Consider the following 16,215-nt stretch of genomic DNA (forward strand, 5'->3'; position numbering starts at 1 on the left):
TACGTTATCAATTGTTTAATTATTCTCCAAAGACGAGAATAGAAGATTTGATTTTTGAGGCGTTGATCTTGGAATGCTTTATTATGTCACTAACACTTTAAGCTTTTTTTTTTTCGAATTTAAAAGCTGTAAAATGACATTATGCAGATATTCCATACAGATGGCCCCAAAGGGTATTTATTTAATATTTAGTGTTTACATAGACAGGTAACTCTCCCCTATTAACAACCGGTCAACACTTGATACCTTATCTAGTTAGAGATAAATCAAAAAGTCAGTTAACTGTGGTCATGAATACAAACAGTTAATAGGAATTATTTAGTAGCCATTTTCACTCAATGTGAGCTTATACAGGGTTCATACAAACCTGGAAAAATCAGGGAAATAAATAGTTGACAAAAACCTCAGGGAAATTTCCAATTTGTAGTAAATTTCAGGGAAATCAGGGAAATTTGCGTCAAACAGAGGCAGAGTAATTAAGGAAAATGTTCCTAAACATCCCCTCCATAGGATTAACATTACACTATACTTTGGAGGCTCATAACTCTGGTTATATTAGCGATACGGGGATGTCCTTTGATTATGTAATATTCATATTTGCCCCCCCCCTCCTTCGTTAACATTTGCTCCATATACGGGAAAAACCTGGAAATCTCAGGGAAATTTGTTTTCCAAAAGTTGTATGAACCCTGTTATACTCCTTTGATGTATTCTTTTTCTGGTGACAAATGTATTTTGTAGAAGTGCTATATCGAAATGAGGACACTGTAAAATTAATTTTCTTTTTTTAAAAAATTGTCTATTTTTCGTCCAGGTTTATTATGCAAAAAAGAAGAGACGGGCTCAACAAACGCAGGGTGAAGATACGAGCCACAAGAAAGAGCGTCGATTATACAATGATGGCTACGACGACGATAATCACGATTATATTATCAGAAATGGAGAGAAGTTCCTGGATCGTTACGAAATTGATTCACTAATTGGGAAAGGCTCATTCGGTCAGGTAAATAAATACCCCCCCCCCCACCTTTTAATTACTCTTATGTCGGCCATGCCAAGATAAAACTCGATTTAAAACAATAGTTTATAGTTGTCTGTAGATGCCAATGAGAGAAGAGCGCTCTCTCTCCCTCCCTCTCTCCCTATTCACGAATGTCCCCTATGCTACGGTAGTGAAGGTAATCATAGACAGAGGGGGTCGACTCTAATCTGAGGGTAAAGGGGGGTGTTCTCATATAGCACGGCGCGTGGAAGCTTCGATGTAGTATATTTTTTGTTTTCATCTATGAACTTTTGCTAAAAATCAAGGTTTTGGGGGGGGGGGAAGCTCGGGGAACTAACAGGAAAATCGTTATTATTAGAGTATCTATAGACCCAGTAGCGTCGATGGGTTAAAACTGACGTCAACGTTAACATTTTTTGGGATAAGGAATGGGAAACACACCCACCGTGTTTCGGCTTATTGACTATGGATTACTCTATTAGTGTCGTTCACTTGCCCATTTTTTCCCAAAAAATAGGACTTCAACGTCGTTATTCGCCAATAATGACGTCATAATCGGTCTATAGATACTCTAGTTATTAAATAAACTTGGGCAGAACCCTAAACATAATTAATAAAAAGTGTCTTAGTGGACAAAGACTAGAAAAAGTAAACGATAAGAGAAGAAAATGGAATGACCGAAGTACCAGATATTAAAATCTTTCTGTTTAATGACATGATTATTTAAAAAAATACTTATCTTCGTTTTTTTTTTTCACCAAAAATTCCATTTGCCCAAAATATTTTATCCTGAAATTTTGCATTATTTTGGGAAGGGTTCGTGTGAAGGAATTAATGTATAACAAACACACGCGAAATCGTTTACATACTAAGCGGTCATCGTAGTCCTTGGAAAATGCTTTAAGGTTATTTCAAATACTATATACGTTGTCTTGAGATAGTGGAAAACGTTGTAGCGCTGTAATGTTCCCTCGCAGGCGCCTGTAAATGTATTCGCCCAATTGGGCCTTCATCCATTTTAGATCTTTTCGTATTCTGTAAATGAAGCGTGTAGCGAATTAGCGTAACTTATTCCTGATCAGCGCCACCTACCCATAGCGGCGACTTTGAGAACTACTGTAAGCGGCAAGCCAATCAGATGTCGCTAAAATCTGGTGACGTCACTGACTGGCACTCTCGGGTCTTACCAAAAATGACGTCACCAGATTTTAGCGATATCTGATTGGCTTGCGTCACCGCTATGGGTAGATGGCGCTGATCAGGAATAAGGCTAACAGCGCCACCTACCCATAGCGGCGACTTTGAGAACTACTGTAAGCGGCAAGCCAATCAGATCAGATGTCGCTAAAATCTGGTGACGTCACTGACTGGCACTCTCGGGGGGTCTTACCAAAAATGACGTCACCAGATTTTAGCGATATCTGATTGGCTTGCCGCTTACAGTAGTTCTCAAAGTCGCCGCTATGGGTAGATGGCGCTGATCAGGAATAAGCTACGCAAATTGGACGTTTTTAAGAATGTTTGTCCGTTTTGGGTATCGGTTTAGGTTGTGAAGGCGTACGACCACGATGAACAGTGTCACGTTGCCATTAAAATAATAAAGAATAAGAAACCGTTCTTGAATCAAGCGCAAATTGAAGTGAAACTACTAGAAATGATGAATAACCACGAGGGGAATGGCAGCTACTACCAACTCGGGAAAGATAAAATTGGTAAGGAGACAGACGCCTTTTGTCTTTTCTTTCTTTGACAATGCTAGCCTACCATAGCTGTTCGGTAATTAACGCATTCATTTATACGGTGCGTGCGCAGTGAAATTGAAAGGACATTTTATGTGGCGAAATCATCTGTGTTTGGTATTCGAGCTTCTTTCGTACAACTTATACGATTTATTGCGTAATACAAACTTTCGCGGCGTTTCGCTAAATTTGACTCGAAAATTCGCGCAACAAATGTGTACAGCCCTCATGTTCCTCTCCAGTCCCGACCTCAACATCATTCACTGTGACTTGAAACCGGAAAACATTCTATTATGTAACCCTAAACGCAGTGCCATTAAAATTGTCGATTTTGGAAGTTCCTGTCAACTAGGTCAAAGGGTAAGTGTCGCGTCGTAACAATCTTGTATCATTACCGAGAGGAGAGTGGAATGCATGCCACGCGACAATTGTTTAATCGCTGCGGTAATTTGTTCGCAGATATATCAATACATTCAAAGTAGGTTCTACAGATCTCCCGAAGTACTGCTAGGTTTACCATACGATATGGCCATTGACATGTGGAGTTTAGGTTGTATTCTTGTCGAAATGCATAGTGGGGAACCACTTTTCAGTGGAGCCAATGAGGTAAACTTTGTCTTGAAAGCGGCGGGGGTTGCCACAGCTGGACAAGTCATTTCTGAAATGCTCTTTTAGTTTACTGATATACTGTTAACAGTGCCAATTTTTGGCCTAAAAGTAGTAAGAGAAAACGCGTAGCCTACGTAAGAGTCGGAAGGAATATTTGATTTTGAAAATTTTGTGACAACCCTTCGATTCTGTTCCAAGTGAAATTGCTGGGATCTGAGCCGCGAATGTTGGGATTGTTTTGTACTCCCCAGGTTGACCAGATGAATAAAATCGTAGAAGTCTTAGGTATGCCACCAGATGCTTTATTAAATAGGGCACACAAAGCTCGCAAATACTTTGACCGATTGCCGGATAGCACGTACGTTTTGAAGAAAACGAAAGATGGCAAGAAAGTAAGTTTATACCCGACTCAATAGCGGAAGGAATGGCGTCTTCAATGTCCTTTCGCGTATCTTTTCAAGTACAAGCCTCCTAGCGCTAGAAAACTACACGATATCTTGGGAGTCGAATCGGGTGGCCCTGGCGGACGAAGACTGGGTGAACCCGGACACACTGTCTCGGACTATCTCAAATTTAAAGACTTGGTCCTCAGGATGCTAGATTACGATCCGAAGACTAGAATAACTCCCTATCACGCTCTGCAGCATAGTTTCTTTAAAAGGACAACGGACGAAAGTACCAGCACGACGCATAGTGCTAGCACTAGTCCCGCTATGGAACAGCATCATGGCGGCGCTATGGGTAGTCCCAGTTCCGGGAATAGCGGAAGTGCCGCTTTAGGGGGTGGCAACGGACCTACCGCTTTCACTTCCGGTAAGTCTTAATTCTTTGCTGGATTGGTGTAATTCCAATAAAGTTCGGGTTTTTATGTTTTTTTACCCCTAAGCCTATCATTTCATATACCTAATATCCTTTAAAATCCTAAATTTTCGACAAAGTCTAGCTTTCCAATATCATTGTTGTTTAGTTTTTATAATAATAACAAACGTGGTCTCTACTGTCCATCCACATGTCGAGTTTTTAATTCAAATTCCTTACTACCCAAGTTCCTTCATTTCCTTTCGAAACTTGAAAGATTTTTTACATAGTTTAATCCTAAAATAGTAGGCTACTTGTCCAATAAAATGATATTATTGCTATTAGGGAATTTAGATTTTGAGTAGGCTCCATCTTGATATGACTAGATATCTTGATACGTGTCGCGTGTCAGTAAGGCGAAGGAAAGACTAAAGTAAAGGTAAAGTGTCTTTTTGTAAATCAGCATCTTCAGCGACGTCGCATCCTCCTGGTCGAGCTAGGTCGGATCCTTCCTACCAACACCCTCACGGTCAACTTCAACAACACAGCTACACGCAAACCTCTTCCTCGACAACTTCTTCCGCTGGGGGTCCCTTCAGCCTGCCATTTAGCTGCGCGTCTTCCTCGACGTCGTTAGCTTCCGCGACCAGTTCCGCTATGGAATGCGAAAGCCCCATAACGGGTGCCGCGGCCATTTATCGAAGCGCCCAAAAATCTCACTCTTGGGCCTTACCGGGCGTTGCTTCCACTCCATCTACTCAAACTGTCGTTATACCGGCGCCCGGTAGTGTCAGTGTCGGCTACAATCCGACGGGCGGTGCTACCAGGAGCATCGTCACCTCCGGGCCAAACGGGAACGGAGCCCCGACGGGTCATAGCCACATTCATAGTCACAGTCACAATTTTAGGCGAGGACACGCGCACCCTGGACCTAATTCGAGTCAGTCCAACGTCGACCCCGTTAATCTAACCGTCGGCTTTCGGCCTAATCATCACGGGAGCGCTTCGAGCGCCACGGTGGGGAACGCCACCTCCGCCGCGTCTTCCTCCGAAGTCACGCTAATGGACATGAACGTCTTTTCTTCGCAACCTTCGTCGCTCGACTGTACCCAAACGGGATCGCTCGGTTTCCAATTGGGTAACGTGGCCGTCTCCTACGCGGGTTCCGTCTTCGGCGCCCATAATTACCAGCATTTCGGACTTAATCCGCCTTCTTCATCTTCCTCGTCATCCGTTTCATCGCAGCCTTCCAGCATCGCGGCATCCGTGGCCGCTTCCGACGTTGTCGCCGCTGTGCGGCAACAACAAAACGATAGGGACGATTCGCCCATGATGGGAGTTTGCGTAGAGCAAAGTCCAGTAGCCAGCCATTGACAAAGTCAGCCAGACTAGAGGTGGAATAAAGTTATATAACTAAAAATGAGGATTTAAACACTCGGGTTATTAAAAAAAAAACGAAAAAGAAACCTAAAACTTAATTACAACGAGAGTGTCTTAATGCCCCCATCGATAATAAAATAAAAGGGGAAATTACTGAAGATTTAAAGAAATAATTCTCGAAAATTTTTTTAATCTTCCGCCGAGGAAATTTCTCCGCTAACCCTTGGTAAAAAGAAAAGAAAAACAAAAAATTATTTACGACCGCCACCACAACCACCACCACTACGTCTGGCTGGTTATTGCCTACCGGTAAACTACGTTAAGTAAAAAGAAAATGTACTTCGAGAGGAGTTCTCGCTCTCGCTCGGAGATTTTAACCAGCGGTTTTAAAACGATGTCGCGCTTTCTCCCTAAAAACCACGAAAGAGAATGTAAAAAGTGTTAACATCAACGACGAAACCCAAATCAGCCAAGGCTAAAAGTCTACGCGTACGATCCAAGATTTAAAAGGTTGATTGAGTACAATAATGACAGAGACTGGAAGGATCAAGGCTAATTATGGGATGAACCCAATTGAAGCCTTATCACTAAAAGTTGACGTGATGCCCAATGGAATATCGTAGTCATAGTCATAGTCATGGTTATACTATCCGCACCATTGCCCGAGGGAATTTGCGGACGGCCTAAGTCACGCCCCCCCCCCCCTCTTTGGGAAAGTTGAAATGACATCCCTCGGAAGATCGATCGAGGTTGTACTATCTGAGCCTTTTTTTCGAAGGTGGACGTGACCCTACGGATGCTCAAGGTCATACTATTTGAGCCCCTTTTTTTGGGAAGGTCGACGTGACCCGACGGAAGTTAGAGAAGGTCTGCCCTGTTTTGGGAAAGTTCACGTGCCGTCCAAGGTCGTAATATCTGCCCTGTTTTGGGCAAACTGACTCCGACGTTCAAGGTCATACTCTCCGTACCTTCTTCGCGAAATTTGACGTGACGTCCTATGAAATTTCAGTCAAGGTACCTAATTAGGGGAAAAGTTTGGATTTGAAATAAAGTAAAAGGCCAGATGCCCAGATGGAACCGGAAATGAACGAACGATACTGTTGAATCGCTTGGCTGACGGGAAATGAAAAATAACCAAAAAAATTGCGCGCGCAAACAGAAAATTAATAAAAAACCGATACTAACGCGTCGCCGTGGTAAAATTAATATTTAGTTTTAATTAGAGCCTAAAACGTTACGACGCTACCACAATGGAAAAAAAAAAAAAAAACAGAAAAATTTCATACATAAATCATTCTTTGACTACAACATTTGACTCGTTGGTTGGAAAATAATTAACAAACGAACGAACCAATCAGCGTTTCTTTTTTTTGTATATAATAGTTCGCGTTATAAATCCGCGGAACCAAGTTGCTACTATTTATTATATTCTAAAACTAATTGTTCCTGAGAAAACTCAATGATTGACGAAAAACGATATAATTAAAACGAACGTTAATGGATTAATATCACCGGAGTCGAAAAAGAAAATGATTAGAAGTTTTTTATATAATTTTTTCAGCCCTTGTATTAAGTTTTTAAAAAAAAAATTGTACAGCCACAGAGGTAAGATTTGTTTAAAATTTCTTTTACTTTTTGAGAATGGACAGGTGCGGTGTACATAGAGAAAAAAATTCTAACGGGAATTTCGAAAAATGAAATGAAATGAAAAAAATAAACCAAAAAATTTTTGTCAGAGCTGTGTGAATTAAGAAAAACAAAATTTAATGAATGAAATTTTCATGAATTTTTTTTTTTTTTCGTGAAAAATTCGTGTCATGTTCATAAAACAAATGAACGAAACGAAACGAAACTGAGATCTCTACGCTTTATATTAAAAAAAAAAAAATTTAAAAACGTTACTGGAAGAGGGAGAGGGATAAAGGGGATTCCAACAAATTAATTACAATAGTGGCAATTTCGTTCGTTTACTATCCATTTTCTAAACTTGATTTTACTTTAAACAAAAACTTAGTATACCGCCAGAAGTAAGATAAGGGACTAGAAGTAAAGTGCTCTAACATTGGTAATAAGTACATCCTGGCACTAGTGATCAAATTTGAGGATTTTATTCGCCGCTTCCATCGCGCCTACACTAGACTGAGAAAAATTTTTCCTACCCCTGTTCCCCTCAACCTAAAGCCGCGGAACACGGACGCCGCGGGTGCTTGAATCTAGTTCGGCCGTCTACCACCGCCCGCGAGCGTCTCACGTTTTGGAGGGAAAACTCAGAAACCGCTACCAGAGGGCCAACCGTTGGCGTCTTATCAAGAATATTCACTTTCGCCGAGTGAAGAATTTGGTTAGCTCGATACTTCTAGTCCCTTATCCTACTTCTGATACCGCCAATCAGCAGGCTCGCGTTAACCTTAATTCCGCTCTTTTTTGGCGTTTGTTTAGTTATAGTTATTAGCGCGATTAATGGGTTCCGTTTTAGTTTACACGTTCATCGAATTAAATGTTAAACGCAGTTTTAATTAATTATTTATTTATTTTGTTAATTACGCCGGCAGTGAAACAAATTAATTTTATAAAATATTAACAGGGGGAACAAAAATATAACAATAACAAAATCCGTTTGTTAATTTTTAATTTTGGGTTCGTTTTTATACAACAGTTTCACGTTTTTTTTATCGAAGAATAATTTTTTAAACGTAAGCCTTAAACTTGAAATATGTTCTATAATTTTAAAAATTAATTAAATGAAATAAACAATAATATTTTATCGCGGTTCTTTTAACGGATTCAAACAACAAACTTAGTCGTAAATGCCACCAAATATATTTACAAAGGGGAAAAAAAGTAGGGGTGTGCGAATAGCGCTTTTTCGGTATCGAACCGATTACTGAATACCAAAAACTTTTCCTTATCAAATACCGAATCGAATAGTTTATTCCAAATCGAATACCGAATATTTAGGCTTTGGTAAATATTTTACCAACCGATTAATCGCGAATAGCAAGGTGGGGTGGCGTAGCGCTTCCGCCTCGCAGCGAGAGGATCCCGGGTTCGATCCCGGACTGTGGCACCGGGTGAGAATCTCGGAACAAATCCTTCCACCGCGTAGAGTTTGCAAGTTCTCTCCCCCCCCCCCCCCCGCTTATTAAAAGGATTTTTCCTCCGCGCTCTAACCTGGTTGGTTTCTCCTTTCCATCAAAAACTTGCAGTGCCAAGGACCTAAATTTATGGTAGTCGAACTTTAACCGAATAGTCAGTTCGATATTCGTATCGAATAGTGAAAATGGGCTGATCGAATTATTCGGTTCGGTATTCGATTGAAACGGTTAACCGCACACCTCTAACTGAAAAAAGATTTTATATGATTTTTGCACGCCTGCTGTTGGGGTAGCTTAGACGTAGAGATGGCGACACTTGAAGAAATTAACGTTTCCTTTAAAAATCCTATCATTTTTAATTTTTATTCTTACCCCCTATTACCCAGTTTCCTCTGCTCTCTGTATAAAAAAAATTCTATTCCTCCTATAGTATTGTTGCTGTGAAACAAAAAGAAAAAAAAATAATAAAAAAAAATACAAAAAACCCGAAAAAAAAAACAATAAACTTGTACCTGTTAATAAATATAATTCACTACTGTCATTTAAACATGTTGAATTTTTAATAGATTGACGTTTTAATATAGTCATTAATTCACTAAGTTAATTTGATAGTTTTAGTGATTACCCCCTCGATGAGTTTAGAACATAGACTTATGCCAAAAGAGAAAGAATTCGGTAAAACACCCAACTTGAGTTCTTTCTTTGCGTAAACCCCGAACTTTTTATTGTATAAAGTTCGGATTCTTAGAAAAGTCATGGCTTAAAGGGGCTGGCCGGAGCTGTTGGGGTGGAGGGAGGGGGGGGGTGGTCAAACTGTTGGTTAGCATATTGCTTACCCGCCCACCGCGACGGTGGCGCCATTCCTTATGGCCAAAGAGCTGGGTGTTTTCCCCCTGAACTAAGGGCGGACTTCACCCCAACAGCGCCGGTTAGCCCCTTTAAAGTGTGAGAAATTTTAAAGAGAGAATGAAATTTCTCGTTTTAGGTAAGGCAATATGATAAATTTGCGTGTTCATAAAAGACTACAGATATTACTGTTTGTTTATTAATATTTTCACAGTGCATCCGCATTGCACTGTTAGAGATAGATCATAAACCTTTCCCCTTTAAATTCACCAATTAATGAAAAATATCACCTTAACACAATTTATCCCTTTTCACTCTAAGCGCGTTCGTTAAAATGCGCGTTGTACATTCGCATTGCGCTGTTATAGACAAATCATAATCCGCACCCTTTGAAAATCAAAAATATCTTTTTCACTCTCCCTTTAAAAAGACGAACGATACATGTTCTAGTTCTCAAGCCAAACTAATACCCCATTGTTAGATGTACATCAAACGATGTGGCTAAAAACTCGCGGTTTTTGGGGCTAGCTAGCGCGTACGAAACTAACACGCCCTCCCCATCCCCAACCACAGCTAGCTAATACGAAAATCTTCATTTGCGTGACTAGTTTCATTGCCTTGACTTTTTTTGGCTTATTTTCGAATATCCTGACATTTTCGTAGTTTCCCCCTATCTGTGGTGGTACTTGCTATGTTAAAACTCAATAGGGTTATAGGCCTAGTGTGACGTCTTCAAGCTATTGGCCCGTAGAAAAGTACCAATCCCGCGCCCCACTGTTTAAGGTTAAGTCAATGACGTTTTATCTGGGCTCTGATGTCACAACTGAATTAGCTCTATTAAGAAGTACGTGAAAACAATGAAAGTGTTGTCAATCAAAATGAATCTTTGCTACCACGAGAACTCGTCTGAAATCATTTCTTTTATTAAAAATGCGTCAACAAAGTTACATATTGGCCATGAAAGAAATTGTTTTTTTTTTCGTACAAAAAGTTACAGTCAGGTATAAAGTTAGCCAACAATATCTCGTAAACAATCAATTAAAAGTTTAAAACGTGAGTAAGAACAACATTGCAATGTTTTCCAGTGTGAATCCATTTTTATCGCGTCCTAACTTTCTCCTCCAGGTATTTAAGACAAGGAGTCAAGCAATCGCTGTCCACGACCATTATAGACAATCTGAAGAACAGTTTTTATTCGTTTGTTACGTAGCTATTGATCGCGTTTCGTTATATTACCTGTCAAGTATTTCGCTTTCGTCAAAAGTCATGTTTTTGATGGCAGTCAAACAAATAGCGGCCAAAACTTTGAAACATTGGCTCTTGGACTTGTTATGAGCCACGTTGTCCCAGTCTGGCAAAGACCTAACGTAGCGCCAAGCCATAACCACGTATTCTATAGCAGGGTTCCATTGCTGGTTTCGTATCAGTTTGTGACCTTGCTCGACGCACTCTTTCTAAAATTTAAACAGTCGCAAATTTTAGTAGAAGCGTGCGTGGCCTAATATTCACATTAGGTTTTCCCTGATCTGAGGCGAGTCACGGTCAAGATTTAGCCTTACCTTAAATGATTCCAAATGAATGCTTGTCCTGCGAAAACAAAAGGAATCTCTGTTAGACTCCCAACGAGTCGACGGGATGGAACGAAAGATATTTCTTTGCAAAGTATTGAGTTTATCTTCCAAAGGACTCAAATCAGGGACTGGAATATCTTCTTCAACAGTCTTAAAAACATTTAGTACATTAATCAAGAAAATTCATTTAAGGTATCATTTCTGTGATTTAAGAGACCGCCTTCGATAGTAGTAAAAATAGACTAGTGCCTAACCTTGTCTCGTTTTTCAGACTATAAACACTTAGTTAAGAGAACCCAATTTTGCACGTTCCTTCTTTACTGGCCACCGAAATAGACGACTAACGACACCTAATTAAGAGACGCTCGTAATTGTCCAGGGTTTCATTTTGCATGTTCATTCTGTACTGGCGTCGCTAAGTTGGCTACTATAGAGTATAGACGCCTAGTTCAGAGGACCATGCAATTATCCCAGGTTGTTTTGCATGTTCATTCTGTACTGACCACGCCAATAGGCCACTACAGACGCCTAGTTGACAGGCCCGATGTTAAATTTTTGGAAAGGCGGCAGTTTATTCAGTTGATTGTAACAAAAACATCCTTTGCGCATGGGGGGATTGAACCCCTCGCCTTATCTCCGTCATCCCCTACGTCAACTGTGCGCGAGAAAGCGGCGCTCAGGCGCCGCTTTGTACAGTAGATTTACCCCCGTTCTCACCAGTCACCACGCATGGATCCCTGCTGCCTATACTGATTCTCTCTCCCTCTTTCTCCTCTTTTTGCTGTTACTACGATTAGTCGGCAAAATGTAGCAATTCATACCATTTTCTCTTCATAGGTTTTGCTTTTCCGCGTAGGTGGAATACTACTATTTTAACTACTATTCTACTACAAAAATTTCCCACTATGGAAAACGGCCTCTAAAATAGGAACAACCCAATTTGACTTTGGTTTAATTAGTTTACATCTTTGATTTCAGGATGTTTAACAATCAAAGTTTTAATCAGATTAACGAGTTGCGAATGACTGAGACTCGCTAATGTTCCATCGACATTTGAGGGTTTGACCGGTGACGATTGTAGTTTCAATTTCTTGACCACAGACTGTAGAGAACCGAGTTCATTAAAGAATTTTTTATTTTTTTTAAATATTTTACCCGATTACCCTTTTGCATTTAAAGTTTGGAGAATTATCAGCGGAAGTTGAACTAGGCTGTAGATCCAAATCTTGAAGGTTTAAACGCTTCCTAGGCGAAGTTCGACTGGGAACACTCGGAGTTTGCTTCTGCGGGCTTTTATTGGGAGTTCTACATATCTTTTTGGGCGATTTTACGGCGCTGTTTTTCTTAGGTGTTAGCTGGAGTTCATCTATAAACGCGGTTAAGTTTGTTTAACTACGATTAATTCGAATTAGTTTTATTAATTCACCTTCGGAAGTAGTTATAATGGTTTTACGATAACGTCCCCGAGAACGTATTACTTCTTCATCAGGCGATACCGGAGTTAGAATTAGATCAGAAATTAGGACGTTCTGAAGATGGTCCATAGTACTCGGTGGTGTTACGCGTTCGGATGCTTTAACGAAACACTTATTGTTGGTTTATTTAAATAAAATCGAATTACTGAAATCCGGTACATAGGAAACTCTCTCAAAACACCAATTAAGCTATTTACGCTAAATAAATCTTAGATTTTTCCCCTCAAAAAAAAGTACACGGAAGACTTACTAGTTGTAATCTCTTGCAAAGCCAAGCGTCTAGTGTTTGCCATAATATATTATTTCCTATATAATTAACATTATTAATCAGAACATAGACAAACTTGGGGCACTGCCATTATTATTTTATTTTGGCGCCAAAAGCCCAAAACAGTACATATGCAGATGGCTTAACTTGCAGGCTATAACTCACTTTAAAAGCGGAGATGGGGTAATATTATTAAATATAATTAGAATATACAATATTCTAAATTTGTATACTAATTAAAAAAGTCATATAAACTAGGGCGTTGGGTTCTTTCTTCCTTAATCCTTACGCTTGGAAGGAAAGTCACTAATCCATCACTCCTTTTCACCGCAATATTTCCCGCCGTTTCCCGGGCTTTTTTGTAATGATGATTTCATTGGCTGATTTAGTGCACTATCACAACCGCTCGATCACAACCAATCAGATTCAAAATTCCAGACAGGGGGCCAGGGTCGAAAATAAGTATAGTTCATCATGAGTTCATTAACATTCTAAAATGTTCCATAATTTTTTTAAAAAAACTAAGGGGATCCCTGGACATTTTGACCAATAATTTTTTCCGAAGTTTTGATAGTTTGTGTTTGAAGATGTGACACTAGTTTGGCACACTCCAGTTGACAACGTCTTATAAATTTTCCAGTCAAAGTGGGGTCAACGACTCACCGGAGTCCGGACACATGTCCTATAGGAAATTTTTCTTATTTCCCGCCCTGCTCACTCCCCCTGTCTTGTACGCAAAAACGGAAATAAGCGAATAGTTTTAACGGGAATTTCTCTAAAAGTTCATATGGCAAGATATAATTGGAAATTATTTACGAGCGAATTTCCCTAGACCCTCCCTCCCTTTTTTTATTTCAAACCAGTTGCTCTGTCCAGTGCTTATTTCCGTCCTAGCTTGTGGATAGGTTAATGTCGTCTGCTGAAGCTGAAATAACGTGACAACGTCTAGGTCCCGAAATAGAGATGGTTGATGAAGCCACGAAGAAAACTTTAAGTAAAATTCCATTATTGAAAACCAAAGCTGGACCGAGAGATAAGGAATTATGGCCTGCACGTTTGAAAGAAGAATATCAATCGTTGATTGCGGTAAGAAACATTACTTTTACGCTATTTTATAAAAAAACATATGTACAATGGCGGAAGCCTTGGTCTAGTCATGGATTTATAATAGAAGCTTACGCTTCCTGGATATTCCACTCGCCTTAAAACGCGCACAACATTTATTCCTCGTCTGAACTGGCGCGAGCTAGTACCAGCCTGGCACAAGCGTTTGTGACGTAGAATTTGAGGCAAATTCAGAGGGGGGTGGAAGTTTTTCACGCGCTTAAGTTTTAATTTTTAATAGCGCGCGCGAAACAATTTTTAGAAAAGCGCGCGAGCACGCGCGCCGAGAGAAACAAGTTTGCCTCAATTTCTACGTCATCAGCCCCCCAGTCCCCATCCGCGTGAATTTTATGACATAAATGTGTTTAAAATCAAAATGCCTTACTGAAGGCTACAGTGGAATATCCAGGAAGCGTAAGCTTCTATTATAAATCCATGGTCTAGTGTTGCCTGACACGTAACTGGAGACTTACCTTCCACAGTATGTGGGAAACAACAAAAGCAGTGATAACGATTGGTTCCGTCTGGAATCAAACAAGGATGGTACCAAATGGTTTGGAAAATGCTGGTACATTCATGAACTAATGAAATACGAATTCGACGTTGAGTTTGATGTAAGTTTTGAGCCTCTGTCAATTTAAACTTGAGACTTTGAGATGTATTCTTTGTCAATAGATCCCAGTAACTTATCCAACTACCGCCCCTGAAATTGCCTTGCCAGAGTTAGATGGTAAAACGGCAAAGATGTATAGAGGTGGAAAAATCTGTTTAACAGATCATTTCAAGCCACTATGGGCTAGAAATGTCCCTAAATTTGGCATAGCCCATGCCATGGCCTTAGGACTGGGTCCGTGGCTAGCGGTTGAGATTCCAGACTTAATTCGGAACAAAAGTATAACGCATAAAGAGGCGGAATCAGCTGCATCCAATTAAATTTGTCTTTATTATTTAACTAAACCTTTATTTTACAATTTGTTACTGGGGGGATTGTATTTGTTGTTTGTACAATATCTTTTAAAGAATAAAAATTATAATCCTTTAATTGCACCAATTTTGCCACCACCTTTCTTTGAACCTTGAATAACTTTTTGAATCTCTCGTTTACTAACAAGTTGCATTCCATTCTTGTATCGTCCAATTTGGCTGTCAAAACCAGCCACTTTGTTTCTATCTCTAGCTTTATTCTTCTTTGAACTAGCCGTTCTTAAAAGTCCAGGTTTAACGTTCAAATTCATTTCATCTTTTTCAACAAGTTTCAGATGTTTTTTCTCCTCCATTAATTCTCTATAGTTCTTGAAGGAATTTTTTGGAGGTTTAGCCCCTAATTTGATAGCTAAAGCGATATTAGCTTGTTCTTTGCTAGCTTTTTCAAATCCAGAGATGCCAAATCTAAGTACTTCGTGTCTAGCCTTTTTCATATTGAATTCATTCATTTCTTCTTCATGGTTATTCGAAATTTCTACATTTTCAGTGGTATTTTTTGAAAGAGAGTATTCAATTTTAGGGCGTTTTTTAGCCAAGTCCCTAAAAACCACGACTTTTTCATCAATATGATAAATGCTCTTTGGAAGAGAGGGTTTGTCGGTGTCTTTTTCAACTTCCTGTTTTGATAAATTGGTCAAATCCAAACCCATTTCTTCTAGAAACCTTTGTTTCTTATTTTTTTTCGGTTCCAAAGCAAACATTTCTTTGTCGTTTGGTTCAAATGTTTCATCTTTTAACTCCTGTCTTCTCAATTTTCTTAGTTTTTTCTTCAGTCTTGCCGATATTTTACCACTTTTCATGTTTTTCGAGGATCCCTGGTCACTCGCTTCATCATCATCATCTTGTTGGCCAGACAAAACTCTTGATGCATAAGCGTCCAATTTATCTAATATATCTTTGTTGGCTTTACCCGAACCCTTTTTAATCCTTTTAAGTAATTTACCCGCCATTTTTAAGCCGAATTCACAGTTAATTAGTTAAAGATAGCTCCACGTGGTCCCGCAATATCCCCAATGCCCAAATTAAAAAATGTTGACATATTGAGCGTTGCCTACGTTAATCAAGGCCTGTGCGCGGTGGCTTCGAAGGGGGGGGGACTTTTAAGAAACGCGACTTCTTATTTTCTCCCTATTTTAGCGCGAGATTTCATTGATAGCTGGACCGAAACGCGCGCGAAAATGAGTATTTAAAATTCTAAGCGTGAGAAAATGAATATTTAAAATTCCATGCGTGAGAAAATGAACATTTCAAATTATTTAAGTCCAGCTAATAGCGCCTCAGGTGAGTGAATTTGGCAACTTAAATTGCCAAAATAAAAATAAAAATCGGCGCCGCGCACGGGC

The 16,215-nt window shown here is 39.7% G+C and overlaps 4 protein-coding genes across 6 annotated transcripts in view; 2 read left to right on the plus strand and 2 right to left on the minus strand.

The window, feature by feature from the left end:
- LOC149623084 (dual specificity tyrosine-phosphorylation-regulated kinase 1B-like) overlaps positions 1-9,171 on the plus strand; it is a 60,246-nt gene extending 51,075 nt beyond the window's left edge. For 2 of the 3 annotated variants that reach the window (XM_089853365.1, XM_089853363.1), the window contains 7 exons: positions 815-1,003; positions 2,550-2,715; positions 2,816-3,102; positions 3,202-3,348; positions 3,603-3,743; positions 3,813-4,164; positions 4,595-9,171. In XM_089853365.1, coding sequence (XP_089709491.1) covers positions 815-1,003; positions 2,550-2,715; positions 2,816-3,102; positions 3,202-3,348; positions 3,603-3,743; positions 3,813-4,164; positions 4,595-5,523 — 2,211 coding nt within the window. In that variant the 3' untranslated portion in view covers positions 5,524-9,171. The remainder of the gene's footprint in view (positions 1-814; positions 1,004-2,549; positions 2,716-2,815; positions 3,103-3,201; positions 3,349-3,602; positions 3,744-3,812; positions 4,165-4,594) is intronic. The other variant, XM_089853364.1, reaches the window with a different exon arrangement.
- A 1,201-nt stretch (positions 9,172-10,372) lies between these two features.
- LOC149623085 (uncharacterized) lies at positions 10,373-13,371 on the minus strand. Its single transcript, XM_089853366.1, has 8 exons — positions 12,950-13,371; positions 12,767-12,822; positions 12,468-12,614; positions 12,205-12,407; positions 12,006-12,143; positions 11,030-11,191; positions 10,707-10,924; positions 10,373-10,647 (listed from the first exon to the last, which is right to left on the minus strand). Exons 2-8 carry the CDS (start codon positions 12,807-12,809, stop codon positions 10,569-10,571), a joined length of 990 nt encoding a protein of 329 aa, XP_089709492.1. The 5' UTR covers positions 12,810-12,822; positions 12,950-13,371; the 3' UTR covers positions 10,373-10,568.
- Positions 13,372-13,666: 295 nt separating this feature from the next.
- Positions 13,667-14,935, plus strand: Ufc1 (Ubiquitin-fold modifier conjugating enzyme 1). The gene is made up of 3 exons (XM_089853368.1): positions 13,667-13,870; positions 14,371-14,502; positions 14,564-14,935. The coding sequence occupies exons 1-3, from the start codon at positions 13,748-13,750 to the stop codon at positions 14,819-14,821; spliced, it is 513 nt and encodes a 170-aa protein (XP_089709494.1). The 5' UTR covers positions 13,667-13,747; the 3' UTR covers positions 14,822-14,935.
- LOC149623087 (uncharacterized) lies at positions 14,813-16,045 on the minus strand. Its single transcript, XM_089853367.1, has one exon. The coding sequence runs from the start codon at positions 15,820-15,822 to the stop codon at positions 14,917-14,919; it is 906 nt and encodes a 301-aa protein (XP_089709493.1). The 5' UTR covers positions 15,823-16,045; the 3' UTR covers positions 14,813-14,916.
- Positions 16,046-16,215: the final 170 nt, after the last annotated feature.

This window comes from Phalangium opilio, unplaced genomic scaffold, assembly GCF_054372755.1.
Source record: "Phalangium opilio isolate 3A_F unplaced genomic scaffold, DU_Popi_V2 ptg000113l_1, whole genome shotgun sequence".
NCBI lineage: Eukaryota > Metazoa > Arthropoda > Arachnida > Opiliones > Phalangiidae > Phalangium > Phalangium opilio.

Coding starts and splice junctions, on each gene's coding strand:
- Ufc1 (XM_089853368.1), top strand. CDS start 13,748: ATGGTTGATGAAGCCACGAAGAAAACTTTAAGTAAAATTCCATTATTG. Junction 13,871..14,370: donor AATATCAATCGTTGATTGCG/GTAAGAAACATT, acceptor TACCTTCCACAG/TATGTGGGAAACAACAAAAG. Junction 14,503..14,563: donor AATTCGACGTTGAGTTTGAT/GTAAGTTTTGAG, acceptor CTTTGTCAATAG/ATCCCAGTAACTTATCCAAC.
- LOC149623085 (XM_089853366.1), bottom strand. CDS start 12,809: ATGGCAAACACTAGACGCTTGGCTTTGCAAGAGATTACAACTA. Junction 10,925..11,029: donor TTCATTTGGAATCATTTAAG/GTAAGGCTAAAT, acceptor TTTAAATTTTAG/AAAGAGTGCGTCGAGCAAGG. Junction 10,648..10,706: donor GAAAGCGAAATACTTGACAG/GTAATATAACGA, acceptor ACTGTTCTTCAG/ATTGTCTATAATGGTCGTGG.
- LOC149623087 (XM_089853367.1), bottom strand. CDS start 15,822: ATGGCGGGTAAATTACTTAAAAGGATTAAAAAGGGTTCGGGTAAAGCC.